At 42.8% G+C, this 16,806-nt stretch overlaps 1 protein-coding gene and 1 long non-coding RNA gene across 2 annotated transcripts; one reads left to right on the top strand and one right to left on the bottom strand.

The window, feature by feature from the left end:
• The first annotated feature begins 713 nt into the window (after nucleotides 1–713).
• On the top strand, nucleotides 714–7,699 carry LOC149978838 (uncharacterized). The gene is made up of 2 exons (XM_090196080.1): nucleotides 714–1,299; nucleotides 6,335–7,699. The coding sequence occupies exons 1-2, from the start codon at nucleotides 945–947 to the stop codon at nucleotides 6,850–6,852; spliced, it is 873 nt and encodes a 290-aa protein (XP_090052206.1). The 5' UTR covers nucleotides 714–944; the 3' UTR covers nucleotides 6,853–7,699.
• Nucleotides 7,700–10,240: 2,541 nt separating this feature from the next.
• On the bottom strand, nucleotides 10,241–11,149 carry LOC149978837 (uncharacterized). Its single transcript, XR_016485847.1, has 3 exons — nucleotides 10,658–11,149; nucleotides 10,394–10,570; nucleotides 10,241–10,303 (listed from the first exon to the last, which is right to left on the bottom strand). It is a non-coding gene; the product is annotated as an uncharacterized LOC149978837 (long non-coding RNA).
• Between the last annotated feature and the right edge of the window lie 5,657 nt (nucleotides 11,150–16,806).

The raw sequence follows: 16,806 nt of genomic DNA, 5'->3' as shown, positions 1-16,806 counted from the left end.
CATTCTTTAAAAATAAGGACATTTCTAAGTGACCCCAAACTTTTGAACGGTAGTGCATGTAACGGATGTGAAATGGCTATCAAGTTAACCGTGGTGCGCGCTAATAGCGTTTCAATCGGTGACGTCACTTGCTCTGAGACCTTGAAGTCGTGGTTCCCCTTGCTCTGCAAGAGCCGCGGCTTTTGTGGAGCGATGGGTAACGATGCTTCGAGGGTAACTGTTGATGAGGGGACGGACCAAAGTTATACTGTTACATACACATCTACATGATGTATTGTTACACCTTGTAGGAGAAGTATAGACCTAGTCTGTTCATTATATACATCTACATGATGTATTGTTACACCATGTAGGAGCAGTATAGACCTAGTCTGTTCATTATATACATCTACATGATGTATTGGTAAACCACGTAGGAGCAGTATAGACCGACAGTAGCGAGCTACTTATTTAGATGTATTTTGACTTAATGAAACTGTCTTAAGTTCTGTAGTAAACATGTTTTTATTCGCACTAATCAATCAACACTTTCTTGTCTTTGTATGTGTTAATATAATAGTATTATTTAATTAAATCAATTTAAAATAAACTTTGTCTGAATATAAAATATGATCCTCAACTGCGTTTCCCCTCCAGTCAGCAGACGGCGATGTGCGTCTTTCAGGCGACGCAGCCAGCGTGACGTATAATCTAGTGGACGGTTCTTCAGAAACAGCTCGTCAACCACCTCGGTAGCTTGCTAACCAACATAGCCGAAAGATTCAAGCTATTTATACGCTTTCGATGTATATAAGCTACTCTGTTTTAGACACACTTCTGTCGTATCTACTTGTTAACCTATTTAATTTAATATTACGTTATTTTGTATTAGTCAGCTATAGTAGCTGGCTGGTTAAGTTAGCACTGGCCTAGTTGCTAATGATAGATAACTAACATCCCCGACCATGAACTCCCTAAACTACTCCCCTCCTGTTAAAGAAGAGGAGGTCTGCTGGACGGAGGAAGAGGGTCTGTGGCAGAACATTGTTGTGGAAAAGGAGGATGTTACTGTAAAACAAGAAATAGAGGGTGAGGCTGTTACATTGAAAGAAGAAGAGAAAGACGTTTCAGTGAAAGAAGAAGAGAAAGACGTTTCAGTGAAAGAAGAAGAGAAAGACGTTTCAGTGAAAGAAGAGGAGGAGGATGTTACAGTAAAAGAAGAGAAGGAGGAGGATGCAATTTTTGGAGTGAAAGAGGTGGAGGGGGAGATCACTGTCACACTGGAGGAAGAAGAGGAGGTTGGAGATCTGTTTAACACCAGTAAGTACCGTCTCTGCAGTCGTTGAACCAATATACAGTAAATGGGTTCTACACTTTAATGTTGTTCTGTAGGAATGGCTGAAGCTACACTGTAACGTGTAGAACATCAAGAGTGGACCATCAACAAAACGTTAACAATTGATCAAATGCATCCAATGACAATGCCTGAAATACTGTAGTCCTCTATCTCCTATTAGATTAGCCCAAGATGTAGTCTTAAAGGGGCAATCAGCAGTTGTTACATCCATTGTGGGACTTATACATTAATGATATGAACCCATTGTTTCTTGAAGAAATCACTTATAAATGCATCATGAGCTTAGTTCAACTGTCGTACCCCATCAGAACCCAAAAATATACGTTTTTTTTTACTCCAATGTTTATCAGTAAATGTACAAAAACAAACACTGTATATCCTCAAAACATAATTCATTGATTTAATTGAGTCGAAATGTTATAACTTATATTTTTCCTTATATAGACACACCCCATGTGTTTTAATGAAATCAACTATATGTACTGAGCTGGTCTGATGCTTTAAGCACGCTGTTTGATGAAATAATTAAGACGCACAAATGACTCGGGAGCCAGAGATCAAGATAGCCTAACCATCAGAAAAAAACTCTTCCTCCCCCCTCTGCTGCTGGCCTTCGTATATTCTGATGTTATGCTCCTGAAGTTTCTGGTAATAGACTACACCAGCAGTCGTTATGCTCCTATAGTTTCTGGTAATAGGCTACACCAGCAGTCGTTATGCTCCCAAAGTTTCTGGTAATAGGCTACACCAGCAGTCGTTATGCTCCTATAGTTTCTGGTAATAGACCACCAGCAGTCGTTATGCTCCTATAGTTTCTGGTAATAGGCTACACCAGCAGTCGTTATGCTCCTATAGTTTCTGGTAATAGGCCACACCAGCAGTCAGCAACCTTTTCCATTTGGTGCGTAGTTATCTGACCATTTCTACTGATCTGGTGCCAGTTAGGATTTTCATATTCACATTTTATTGGAACAGTTTCATTTAATTTATTCATAATTATTATAATAGTATTTTTCTCAACATCATTTTCTGTGGTTAATCTATATTCTATTTAAATGAAAATTATAAAGCAAATTTTTTATTGCCGTTGTTAAGTAAAAAAACAAAAAAAACAACATAAAGCTAAAAAATGCTAGCATTGCAGCCTGCATGTATAAAATATCCTGATAAATAAATATCATATAAATCTCATTGGTTACACATGGCCTGTCTGCAACGAACTGCAAACATTGGATCAACTATCAACTGGGTCGGCCCAAAACTCGAGATAGCAAGCTTGCAACATTGTATAAAATATTCTGGGCCCTCAGTTTCCCGCGCCAGTGAGTTCTCGACCGACACAGTTGTAGGCTATTTGTGAAAGGGATAAGAAGTAATCAGGTATTTTGATATTTCCACTGGATCAGAGCATTATGTTTTTCCCTTTCGTGCCGAGTGGTTATCGAAAGGGTGAGAGCTGGAAATATTTTTCAAATACTTTGAGGAACTATTCTCATGAAAGAGGAAGAGGATGTTACAGTAAAAGAAGAGGAGGAAGAGAAAGAGGAGGATGCAGGGGAGGGGGGGGAGATGACTGTCACATTGAAAGAAGACGACGAGGAGGAGACAGAAGATCTGATTAAGACCAGTAAGTACTTTCTTAATAACAGGATCACAACCTCTGTTAGCCCAATAATGGACGAAAGAAGTCTGACGTGACTCAATATAGTCTATGGACCAGACATGTTCTTCTTTGAGGCGAATTGTCCCCAAAACAGACAAATACTACATTTAAATGTGAATCGATTCTCAATTTTTGTATGGCTCCAGAAACCTACATTTCTATACTTTCATATCACATCAGAAATAATTTCACAAATATACTCTTACTGCAGAACACTGTTCTAACCGGTTTTAACACAGTTGCAGCCGACAGTGTTTTTCAGCGACAACACCTTTGTGGCGTCCGTATTCCGTTTACACACAGGTGTTAGAAGTCGCTGATAGCTAATTAGGCCAGGTGTGCCTCTGTCTTTCATCTGTCTTACATCTGTTTTCCTCAAACACGCTGTAACATGGAAATATGGCCATGTGGGAACAGTAACCCTATAAAGGTAGCAATTAAACCTTTTGGGCTTTACAATTATGGGGAAATTTACAGCATGTTGGAATTAAGTGGGTTAAAATGATCCTGGAAGTGATACATGTTTGACGGAGGGACATGTCAAAATGCTGACTTTGGTCATTCTAGAAAGCTTTTATTCACATAAAAAAATGTATTGAATTCTCCAATCCTTCGACTGTACTACCGACGTGATCCGCACAAAGTTTTTTTTTTTTTTCAATTTGCTCTCCTGAATCGCGACTTCCCCTGAATGCCCATCTGCTAGCCTCCTAGCCGCGGCCCGCTAGCTGTCTGAATCGCCGTGTCTCCAGCTCGCCCAGCTACTCACTGGACCCTATCATCACTCGGCTACATATGCCTCTCCCTAATGTCAATATACCTTGTCCATTGCTGTTTTGGTTAGTAATTATTGCCTTATTTCACTGTAGAGCCTTTAGCCCTGCTCAATATGCCATAACCAACCATTTAGTTCCACCTCCCACACATGTGGTGACCTCACCTGGTTTAAATGATGTGTCTAGAGACAATATCTCTCTCATCGTCACTCAATGCCTAGGTTCACCCCCACTGTATTCACATCCTACCATACCTTTGTCTGTACATTATGCTTTGAATCTATTCTACCGTGCCCAGAAACCTGCTCCTCGTACTCTCTGTTCCGAATGTACTAGACGACCTGTACTTGTAGCCATTAGCCATACCCTTATCCTACTCCTCCTATGTTCCTCTGGTGATGTGGAGGTTAATCAAAGCCCTGCAGTGCATAGCTCCACTCCCATGTCTGCAGAGTTCTGTCTTACTATCCAGGTCTGTGCCCAAACAATTTGAGCTTCTACTTTTAAAAATCCACCTTTCAAGAAACAAGTCTCTCATCATTGCCGCCTGCTATAGACCACCTTCTGCCCTCAGCTGTTCCTGGACACCATATGTGAATTGATTGCCCCCCGTCTATCTTCACTTCTTGTGCTGTTAGGTGACCAAAACTGGGACATGCTTAACACCCCAGCCATCCTACAATCTAAGCTTGAAGCCCTCAATCTCACACAAATTATCAATGAACCTACCAGGTACAACCCCAAATCCATAAACACGGGCACCCTCATAGATATCATTCTGACCAAACTGCCCTCCAAATATACCTCTGCTGTCTTCAACCAGGATCTCAGCAATCCTGCCTCATTGACTGCGTGCGTAATGGGTCTGCGGTCAAACGACCACCCCTCATCACTGTCAAACACTCCCTAAAACACTTTAGCGAGCAGGCCTTTCTAATCGACCTGGCCTGGGTATCCTGGAAGGATATTGACCTCATTCCGACAGTAGAGGATGCCTGGTTATTCTTTAAAAGTGCTTTCCTCACCATCTTAAATAAACATGCCCCATTCAAAAAAAGTTGAACCAGGAACAGATATAGCTCTTGGTTCACTCCAGACCTGACTGCCCTTGACCAGCACAAAAACATCCTGTGGCGCACTGCATTAGCATCGAATAGCCCCCGCGATATGCAACTTTTCAAGGAAGTTAGGAACCAATATACACAGGCAGTTAGGAAAGCAAAGGCTAGCTTTTTCAAACAGAAATGTGCAACCTGTAGCACAAACTCCAAAAAGTTCTGGGACACTGTGAAGTCCATGGAGAATAAGAGCACCTCCTTCCAGCTGCCTACTGCACTGAGGCTAGGAAACACTGTCACCACCGATAAATCCATGATAATCGAGAATTTCAATAAGCATTTTTCTACGGCTGGCCATGCTTTCCACCTGGCTACCCCTACCCCGGTCAACAGCCCTGCACCCCTCACAGCAACTTGCCCAAGCCTCCCCATTTCTCTTTCACCCAAATCCAGATAGCTGATGTTCTGAAAGAGCTGCCAAATCTGGACCCCTATAAATCAGCCTGGCTAGACAATTTGGACCCTCTCTTTCTAAAATGATCTGCTGAAATTGTCCAACCTCTCTTTCGTATCGTCTGAGATCCCCAAAGATTGTATAGCTGCCGCGGTCATCCCCCTCTTCAAAGGGGGAGACACTCTAGACCCAAACTGCTACAGACTTATATCTATCCTACTTTGCCTTTCTAAGGTCTTCGAAAGCTAGCAGATCACCAACCATTTCGAATCCCACTGTACCTTCTCCGCTATGCAATCGGCAGACTCAGCAGCCTTGGTTTCTCAAATGACTGCCTTGCCTGGTTCACCAACTACTTCTCAGACAGAGTTCCATGTGTCAAATCGGAGGGCCTGTTGTCCGGACCTCTGTCCGTCTCTATGGGGGTGCCACAGGGTTAAATTTTCTGGGCCGACTCTATTCTCTGTATACATCAATGATGTCGCTCTAGCTGCTGGTGATTTTCTGATCCACCTCTACGCAGACAACACCATTCTGTACCCCCGTCTATCTTCATAATGACATTGTAATGAATACATTATGGGTCGATATGACAGCAGTCAAATATAGTCAGTTATTGTCAGCTCGTGCTTACATGGTACATGGTGTTCACGCAACGACATCGGTTGGAATGCGTCACCCGATGGACTACATCTGATGGACTAAACCTGATAGTATAACAATAGTAGTGATGGTCTTCCACAGCTTCAGATGATAAGGTGTTGTTCAGTCAGGCAGTTCAGAAAGGCTGTGCAGTAGTTTAAAAGGAGGGAGCAGCGATGTCACAGAAGGGAGCAGCGATGTCACAGAAGGGAGCAGCGATGTCACAGAAGGGAGCAGCGATGTCACAGAAGGGAGCAGCGATGTCACAGAGGGAGCAGCATCAGTCAGCTACTCAGACCGGAGCTCTTCACCAGGCTCCTCCTCTAACATGGAGCCAGTTTTATCATGTAGAAGTTTTATTCAGGTCTCTAATAATTATTTAACTAAATAATCTGTCTTTGGCAGGAGAGAGACCAGACGCTCACTCTGACAGTGGAAAGAGTCCTTCAGGGGGACCAGACCCAGTGACACCCAAACCAGCGAGACGACACCACTGCTCCCAATGTGAAAAGAGATTTTCCCTATCATGGGACCTAAAACGGCATGAGAGGATACACACAGGAGAAAGGCCTTTCCAATGTTCCCAGTGTGGAAAGAGTTTTACTTTGTTAGGAAACCTGAGGGAGCATAAGAGAATACACTCTGGAGAGAAACCGTACAACTGTTCCCAGTGTGGAAAGAATTTTGCCTGGTTAGGGAGCATAAAGCAACATGAGAGGATACACACACAAGAAAAGCCCTACCAATGCTCCCTGTGTGGAAAGAGTTTTATCAATTTAAGACATCTGAATAAGCATACAATAATACATGCACAGGAAGAGAAGACATACCACTGCTCTCAGTGTGGAAAGACATTTTCCCAGTCAGAGGACCTTAAATCACATGAGAGAATAGAGAGACTTTGTTCTGACTTGTGTTTTTGACCTGAGAATGTGTTTTGGTTTATGCCAAATGAAATCCTATTGTTTATATGAAATCATTAACAAAATAGACCTACTTATGTTTAAGTTTTCATCTGGAGACCTGGGGCCTGTTGCACAAAACTAGGATAAGGGATTAAGCCAGGATATCTTGGTGATCCTGGCTCAATTGATCCGTAATCCGGTTGCACTAAAGATGGATAGGGGGCAGGAGGATATGTTATGGTATAAATTACCATGGAGATTTATTCTGTGGAGCTAGCCTGCTCCAGACCAGGCTAAATTCCAGGATCTATTTAATCTCATCCCTAATGTCAGTCAGCAGTCACCACAAATGGAAACCAATAGTTATTTCACTGCTCACTATACATTGTTATCACATATAACTAGACCCACTGTTATTTAAACGTTTGTGATCATTAATTTCAATGATTTTGGATAAAAAATGATTTTTAGATGATGTTGCTATCATTAGATAATTTACAGTTTCCCATAGACTATAAGGCTATATATAAAATGCTAGAATATTAGGGCCACAGAGGGGAAAAAACACAAGTCATAATATTGTAACCAGTTGTTTTAAAGGAGGACAGTGGTTAAAATGACAGATGTGGGGCATTTCGTGAAATTGTACTTCAGTATGGTTTCATAAACAAAGACATGCTGATGTGCCAGAATATTAAGTATCACATTGTCATAAGTATCAAAACTGTAAAAACAATATGTAGCTTTTCTGCAGAAAGAACCAGCCTCATAAATTTATGACTTTATCCTTTTTCTTCAGTGTGGCCCTAGTACTCTGTCATATAAACAAATACACATTCCATATGAATATAAAAACAATGTGTAACATTATGTTCCTTTATTGAATAAGGACAAAACAAAGCAGGTAAACCATCAGCTCCTTTCAAAACTGAAGTCACAGTGACTCTACAAGATGGAAAGCACAGAATCTAAGCATATTATACAAAATGATACATATACAGACCTTTGAATGTGTATAACACACCCTGCATGTCTGCACACTAAAATAAATGCAGGACAAATCCATACACATCAACTGAACAGACAAATGAATGGATGCAGTAGCCTCCCTGCAGCCTTGTATTACACACAGTATACCGCACAAACATCATAAGAGGCCAAATTCGTCAAAAAACGAACCCAAAAAAACCCAAATTCCTCTGCCACCGCAGGACATATTTAACCAAAATTGAAAGCACACATACTAACTAAAATAATTCAACACATATTGGTCCCTCAGCAGCCGACCACTGTCGTCAGGGAAGATTGCCGGATTGTCCCAGTCCATGGCTGGTGGCACTCTGGGGGCCCTCTCCTTCCTCAGGCAGGCCACATTGTGGAGGACAGCACAAGCCACAGTAATATCACATGCCCTAACAGGGCTGACCCTTAATTTGTGAAGGCAGTGAAAGCGTGCCTTCAGGAGGCCAAAGGTCATTTCAACTCTGGCCCTGGTCCTGGCATGGGCATGGTTGTAGGCCTGCTGTGCTTCCTGGGGGTCTGTGAAAGGTGTCAGGAGAAAAGGCTGGCAGCCATACCCCCTGTCTCCCAGCAACACACCAGAGAATTCACCTGTCAACACAAAATCTCATCATTACTACCTCATAAACACAGTGATATTCTTGACACAGCCATGATGGTTATAAATAGGGGTTGTGTGGCTTACCTTGTGATAGGCACTGATAGATTTCAGAGGCCCGAAAGATTCTGGAGTCATGGACTGAGCCAGGCCATTTTGCCACAACATTGCTGATCACACAGTCAGCATTGCAGACCATCTGAAATCATAAGATGAGGAATATTACACCAATCAATGCACATCACTGGCAATGCAGAGTGTTCGTCAATGGACAATATCAAAAAGTTATGTTCACCTGAACATTAATGCTGTGAAAGGATTTCCTATTCACAAAATCGGCCTCATGGGCACCTGAGGGGGCTTTTATCCTTATGTGTGTGCAGTCCACTGCACCAATGACATTGGGGAAACCTGTCACACAAAGTAATGAGTATCCTACTATGTGTTAACAGTTGTCCTGTAATTTGTAGATCCTCTTACCTGCAATCCTATAGAACTCCTCTTTGATGTCACAGAGTCTTCTGTGGCCAGGGAAGGAGATGAAGACATCTGCTAATGCTTTGATAGCCAGACACACACTCCTTATTGTGCGGCAAATTGTGGCCTTGTTCAGCTGTTCTGCATCCCCCACTGAGTACAGGAAGGCTCCACTAGCAAAAAAGCGCAAGGCCACACAAACCATTTGCTCCACACTCAGTGCATGGCTCCGTGCAGTGCGGTGCTTAATCCTGGGACCCAGTAGTCTGCATAGATACCTGATGCCATCTGCAGAAAACCTGTATCTTTCATATAGATGGTCATCAGGGAAGGCCAGTGGGTCCAACCGGTCCCTGAAGACCCTTTCTCACCTGAAGGCTCTCCTCAGCACAAGTGCTTCTTCATCCACCACATCTCGCACGAATGGGCATGCCATTGTCAGAGCAGAAAGGAACACACAATTTTGGGCCTTCATATAGGCTAGTGGCCACACCTGGTGCTGGGGGGGGTGGGCAAAAGAGGGCGATGCCTTATAACGATGACTTGGTTGTACTGATTGCTGGGAAAATAAAAAAAACCTTAGAAAGATGCCACCGTCCTGTGTGCTCACAATAAGAGCTCATATGTCATGGCTCACTTGACTTTACGAGAATATACCTAATTTTTATTTTGAGCTGTGTCATCTTCTTGGAGCTGGGGGAGGAAAGAAAAATAATGATTAATATATTTGTGTTACAGTTAGCATACAGTGTACATTGAAGGCATATCTCACCTCCCTCTCAAGTTTTTTTATTTCAAGGTCCAGTTTCCTAATTGTCCTCTTTTTTATTTCGAACTCCAGTGCAAGATTTTCCATCTTTTTCTTCTTGTACTGAATGTCTATGTCTGCCAGTTCTATTTGGCACCGGAGGTGGTTGCCATACAACTTTCTGATAGCTTGTGAGCTCTGTGAACGCAATACAATTAGCGCAGCTGGAATTTGGCAGGATGTGGTGTCCTTTTATTAATACGCACTATGTTGCCAGGCTGGTTTTCCCACTGTATAGCATCTGGGTCCTGTAAAAGAAATTAGATTTTTTGATTTTGATGAGGACTCCTCACCATTGTAGAGTAAATAGTACTTTCACAGTCTTAACATGATACCTCATGCCTTCTGGAATCCAGAGAGATGGTCTCCTCCTCATCATCGTCTCCATCATGTGCTGTTGCTGCTGCACTGGGGCCTTCACCCTATCACATTTAATCGGATTCATATTGAAGCTAGTAGACAAGACATGCCAGGCCTACAGTATGCCTTTGATGGAGTACTCACTGGATCAGCATCGTCTGGTGCTTGTGCTGGTGGCTCTAACAGGAACACAGTGCTGCCAGACACTGCAAGGCAATAGGTAAACCAAAGTCAGACAGTCCAAATTGATTCAATATGAATGTGGTTGTATCCCATGTAGAGATGGAAGGACATACCTTGAATGAAGCGGGTGGCATCTTGGGAGGAACCTATGCTCGTCTCTTTCCCCCCAGGGATCCCCTCTAAGACGGGCCTGCCTTTATTTAGCTCCAAGGCCATGTCCTCTGCTGGGGTAAGGTCAGCCTTTGGTGACCCACCACCCGTGCCTTGTCTGTGGGTATTCTTTTTCACTGCTAAAACAGTACAGACAATGTGTGAGCAGGCACCTTCTGGGTACAATATATGCTTGTGCTTTGTTAAATATTAGTCAGGGACCATACCATTCTGCAGAATGTTCTTGTATTTGATTTTGACCTGCTGCCATGTCCGTTTTGGCCCGTTCATGTTTAATCTACACACACACACACACACACACACACACTTAATGGAGTCACACTGCAAAAAATTACTTGGTATTTTTGTCTTGTTTTCAGTAAAAATATCAAAAATTTTATCATAGCTTTATACAGTGTGATGGAGTTACTTTACACAATTTCACTCATATCTGCAGTGCATTTCAATAAAAAAAATGAACCGTTTCATAATTACAGTACAACTGCATTTTTGGAGATGTGAATTAAATATTTGAATTGTAATTGTGATGTTTCAGCGGAGCGGTGAGTGTGTAATTGTGCACTACTTACGCATTCAGGCGGTCTGCAATACTTTGCCACGCTTTTTCTCTTTGCTTTATCACTGTGGCGGTGTTGCCTTTCTTCTTAATTATATATTTTACCTCCTCGTATGCCTCCATGAGGATTTGTGCTTCCGACGGGGAAAAGTACGCGGCTCTAGTTGCCATGGTAAATCAGTTAATCTGTGATCTGTGGCGGGGTCTATTTGAGTGAGCCGTGAGCGCGCACCTATCCAGGATTGGTTTCACCTGGCTTAATGAATCCGTGTCTGCTCATCCTGGCTTGGTCTTTGTGCAACCAATTAAGCCTGGACGCACATGTTTTGGCTTCATTGAGCTCAGCTGAGTCATTTATCCCGGATGTCTTAATTCTACTTTTGTGCAACAGGCCCCTGATCATGTCTAAACTCAGATTAAATACAATTTGGAGTTTTGTTTTGATTATGAACTTTAATGGATACAACTATAAACCCTCTATTGTTCATTATATTTTGGGGATATTATTATATAGATTAATGTAGTTTTGGATTTCTTGATTTTAACATTTATCCTCTTGAATGTGATGTGATCTGGCTTTTCACTAAATCAATTGTATTACATGATTTAGATATTTCACCATGTAAATTATTGAATCGATTAATAGAATGTGCATTTCTTGATTTTGAACTTTGAAATCTCTTGAATTTAGTCGTTTTTGTTTCATTGAGTTCATTTGTTTACTAGTCGTCAAGCTAAAGGACGATGAAAATGTGATGGTGTTTTTATAACAACCTTGATAAGTTGTTGACATGAAAAACATGAATGTTCCCATCAATTCCACTATGTAGAAGTAGTTTAGAGAGTTGTTTATTTTGAAATGATCTTTTTGTTTGACTGAATCAGAATTTGCATAGAATACAGATGTGTAGTAGATGTGAAGTTTATTTAAAATTCTCACTAATCGATCAACAATAACTTGTCTTTCTAAGTCTCAATATAATATAAAACTTTTGAAAGAAATGAAAAATAAATTAAACATTGCCTGTATCCACTCCAGTCAGCAGATGGCGATGTGCGTCTTTCAGGCGATGTGCGTCTTTCAGGCAATGCTTCTAGCGTGACATAATCTAGAGGATGAGATGCTTCTTCTTTAAAAAAAAAACATCTGCTCTTTTTGGTCTTAATTTAAGGTTAGAGTTAGACAGGTTAACTGACATGACGAAAACAATGTGTGTGCATCCATGGGGCAGAAGTCAGTGTGCTGTTGTGATTCTGGATGGCCAGATAGCTATGAACAATGACAAGAAGCTGCCATGTGGGGAATCGTAGGTGGCTCGTTTCACATAGTTTTATCTTGTCCTTGATACATGTCTCGTTTTGAGGTGTTTTGACTGACGGCACATCTATGTTAAACTTCGCTAGCTGGCAAACCAACTGTAACAATGTATCTGAGAGACAACAGGTGCTCATTGTGCCAATTTATTTGTTTTCAATCAATAATTTGAGAAATATAGTGTACATGTTGTCAATAATCTAGACCAACCCCGTCTATTTTGCCCCATATTTGAGCACGTGTTGGGTTTGTTGCTAAACCCATCTATAATTACCAAGATAGCGTAGCAGTGAAGACGTGTTTGTTTTGTCCTCTCGTGTACTTTTTGATTTTTCATATATTTTGTATATATATTTCAATTTTTTTTCAATTTATTTTCAGTCTCTTTTCGATTTTTTTTATCCGATTATACCTTCCGGTAACCTGCCTCACCCAATGTGATACGGAATCGCTATTATTTTCAGTTTTAGAACACATTCAAGAATCTCCAGAAGCTAACCAGCTAATTAGCTACAAGCTATTTAGTCATTGTTAGCCACTGCTAGCGGCTTTTAAATTCTGCACAGATACCAGCCCTGTTTTTAGCCTGGATAATACTCGCTAGTCTACCAATATCGGACTGTCTCCACAACAATGCCGGATTCCTGCCGTAATCCCTGGACCACTACTTCTGATCTTCACAGCTAGCTTTCACTCACCGTGGCACCCAGTACCGAAGCTAGGCCCAACTCCCGGCCTACTCAGCTGTTCACCCGAACCCCACTCATACACGGCTAGAGCCCCAAACTCCACCGGATCCTTGCTGTAAACTCTGGACCTTGGCACCGGATCACCGCTGCTACTGATTGGATATAGTGGCTAACGCCACTACCACGAAGCTAGCACCAGTTAACCGTGAGCCAGGCACATCTCCCGGCTAGCAAACTAAATTCCACAATACCTCTTTCGCCATCTGGCTTGGATTCTCCTCTAGACACAGTGCCCCGCCGCACCACCACGACTGGTCTGCCAACGAATACTCCATCCGCTGTGCCTTCATCCGGCCTCCGTCGGAGCAGATGCTCCTACTAGCCCAGGGCTACTAACTTTAAACGCTGTGTCGCTAGCGTAGTGGCGGCTCCCCTGTTCCATCTACTGCTGCCCCCTGGACACTATGATCACTTGGCTTCATAGCTGATGCATGCTGGACTGTCCATTAATCACGGTACTCCATTCTGTTTATTTTTTATCGGTCGGCCCCAGCCGTGAACTCAGGCTCTGTGTGTAGTTAATCCGACCCTCTCTGCCTAGTCATCGCCATTTTACCTGCTGTTGTTGTGTTAGCTGATTAGCTGTTGTTGTGTTAGCTGATTAGCTGTTGTTTTAGCTAGCTCTCCCAATCAACACCTGCGATTACTTTATGCCTCGCTGTATGTCTCTCTCAAATGTCAATATGCTTTGTATACTGTTGTTCAGGTTAGTTATCATTGTTTTAGTTTACAATGGACCCCCTAATTCCACTCTTCATACCTCTGATACCTCCTTTGTCCCACCTCCCACACATGCGGTGACCTCACCCATTACAACCAGCATGTCCAGAGACACAACCTTTCTTCTCATCACCCAGTGCCTGGGCTTACCTCCGCTGTACCCGCACCCCACCATACCCCTGTCTGCGCATTATTCCCTGAATATATTCTACCACGCCCAGAAATCTGCTCCTTTTATTCTTTGTCCCCAACGCTCTAGGCGACCAGTTTTGATAGCCTTTAGCCGCACCCTCATCCTACTCCTCCTCTGTTCTGCGGGTGATGTGGAGGTAAACCCAGGCCCTGCATGTCCCCAGGCACCCTCATTTGTTGACTTCTGTGATCGAAAAAACCTTGGTTTCATGCATGTAAACATCAGAAGCCTCCTACCTAAGTTTGTTTTACTCACTGCTTTAGCACACTCTGCCAACCCTGATGTCCTTGCTGTGTCTGAATCCTGGCTTAGGAAGGCCACCAAAAATTATGAGATTTCCATACCCAACTATAACATTTTCCGTCAGGATAGAACTGCCAAAGGGGGAGGAGTTAGCCTGCAAAGTAATGTCATACTTTCCAGGTCCATACCCAAACAGTTCGAACTTCTAATTAAAAAAATTAATCTCTCCAGAAATAAGTCTCTCACTGTAGCCGCCTGCTACCGATCCTCCTCAGCTCCCAGCTGTGCCCTGGACACCATTTGTGAATTGATCGCCCCCCATCTAGCTTCAGAGTTTGTTCTGTTAGGTGACCTAAACTGGGATATGCTTAACACCCCAGCAGTCCTACAATCTAAGCTAGATGCCCTCAATCTCACACAAATCATCAAGGAACCCACCAGGTACAACCGTAAGTCTGTAAACAAGGGCACCCTCATAGACGTTATCCTGACCAACTGGCCCTCCAAATACACCTCTTCAATCAGGATCTCAGCGATCACTGCCTCATTGCCTGTATCCGCTACGGGTCCGCAGTCAAACGACCACCCCTAATTACTGTCAAACGCTCCCTAAAACACTTCTGCGAGCAGGCCTTTCTAATCGACCTGGCCCGGGTATCCTGGAAGGATATTGACCTCATTCCGTCAGTAGAGGATGCCTGGTCATTCTTTAAAAGTAACTTCCTCACCATCTTAGATAAGCATGCTCCGTTCAAAAAATGCAGAACTAAGAACAGACCTGACTGGCCTCGACCAGCACAAAAACATTCTGTGGCGGACTGCAATAGCATTGAATAGTCCCCGCGATATGCAACTGTTCAGGGAAGTCAGGAACCAAATACACGCAGTCAGTCAGGAAAGCAAAGGCCAGCTTTTTCAAGCAGAAATTTGCATCCTGTAGCTCTAACTCCAAAATGTTCTGGGACACTGTAAAGTCCATGGAGAACAAGAGCACCTCCTCCCAGCTGGCTCCATCACTAACTTTAAGCATCAGCTGTCATAACAGCGTACCGGTCATTGAACCTGTACTCAGCCCATCTGTAAATAGCCCACCCAACTACCTCATCCCCATATTGTTTTTTTTACACCGTTGCACCCCAGTATCTCTACTTGCACATTCATATTTTGCACATCTATCACTCCAGTGTTAATGCTAAATTGTAATTATTTTGCCACTATGGCCTATTTATTTCCTTAACTCCCCAATCTTACTACATTTGCACACACTGTATATAGATTTTTCTATTGTGTTATTGACTGTATGTTTGTTTATCCCATGTGTAACTGTGTTGTTTGTGTCGCATTTCTTTGCTTTATCTTGGTCAGGTGGAAGTTGTAAATGAGAACTTGTTTTCAACTGGCCTACCTGGTTAAATAAAGGTGAAATATAAAAATACATACAAGTGCCTTTGGAAAGTATTCAGACCCCTTGACTTTTTCCACATTTTCTTACTAATGACGAAGCGATAACAGGTTTTTAGAAATGCAAATATACTATTATTTATTCAGACCCTTTATGAGCCTCGAAATTGATCTCAGGTGCATCCTGTTTCTATTGATCATCCTTGAGATGTTTCTACAATTTGGAGTCCACCTGTGGTAAATTGAATTCATTGGACATGATATGGAAAGGCTGTCTATATAAGCTCCCACAGTTGACAGTGCAATGTCAGAGCAAAAACCAAGCCATGAGGTCGAAGGAATGGTCCGTAGAGCTCCGAGACAGGATTGTGTCGAGGCACAGATCTGGGGAAGGGTACCAACACAATTATGCAGCATTGAAGGGCCCCAAGAACACAGTGGCCTCCATCATTCTTAAATGGAAGAAGTTTGGAACCACCAAGACTCTTCCTAGACCTGGCCGCCTGGCCAAACTGAGCAATCGGGGGAGAAGGGCCTTGGTCAGGGAGGTGACCAAGAACCCGATGGTCACTCTGACAGAGCTCCAGAGTTCCTCTGTGGAGATGGGAGAGCCTTTCAGAAGGACAACCATCTCTACAGAACTCCAACAATCAGGTATTTTATTGTAGAGTGGCCAGTTGGAAGTCACTCCTCAGTAAAAGGCACATGACTACTACTGCTGCTGAGTCAGGTAATTTGCAACTCGCCTCTGCGATGTCTGTAAGCTAAAGTATTGTCCATGGGCTCAGCTAGCTAACTATTTCCTCTAGACAAGTGTTGTCCATGGGCTCAGCTAGCTAGCTATCTGCTCTAGACAAATGTTGTCCATGGGCTCAGCTAGCTAGCTATCTGCTCTAGACAAGTGTTGTCCATGGGCTCAGCTAGCTAGCTATCTGCTCTAGACGAGTGTTGTCCATGGGCTCAGCTAGCTAGCTATCAGACCGCCTCCTTACTGACAAACACTTCACTCATTATGCCACAAAATCTGTCTGGAAAACCAGACCCTACCGGGTAAATAAATAGCAGTGAATCCAACGGTTCTCCGGCAGGCTAGGAGCGGTATATTGTTACTGTTGCATCACATTGGCTGACCACTAAATAATAATAACAACTGTAGTGGAAATGTAATAACAACTGTT

This window comes from Oncorhynchus mykiss, chromosome 13 (genome assembly GCF_057628025.1).
Source record: "Oncorhynchus mykiss isolate SJ-2025 chromosome 13, ASM5762802v1, whole genome shotgun sequence".
Lineage (NCBI taxonomy): Eukaryota > Metazoa > Chordata > Actinopteri > Salmoniformes > Salmonidae > Oncorhynchus > Oncorhynchus mykiss.
This window is presented reverse-complemented; position numbering and strand designations above follow the sequence as displayed.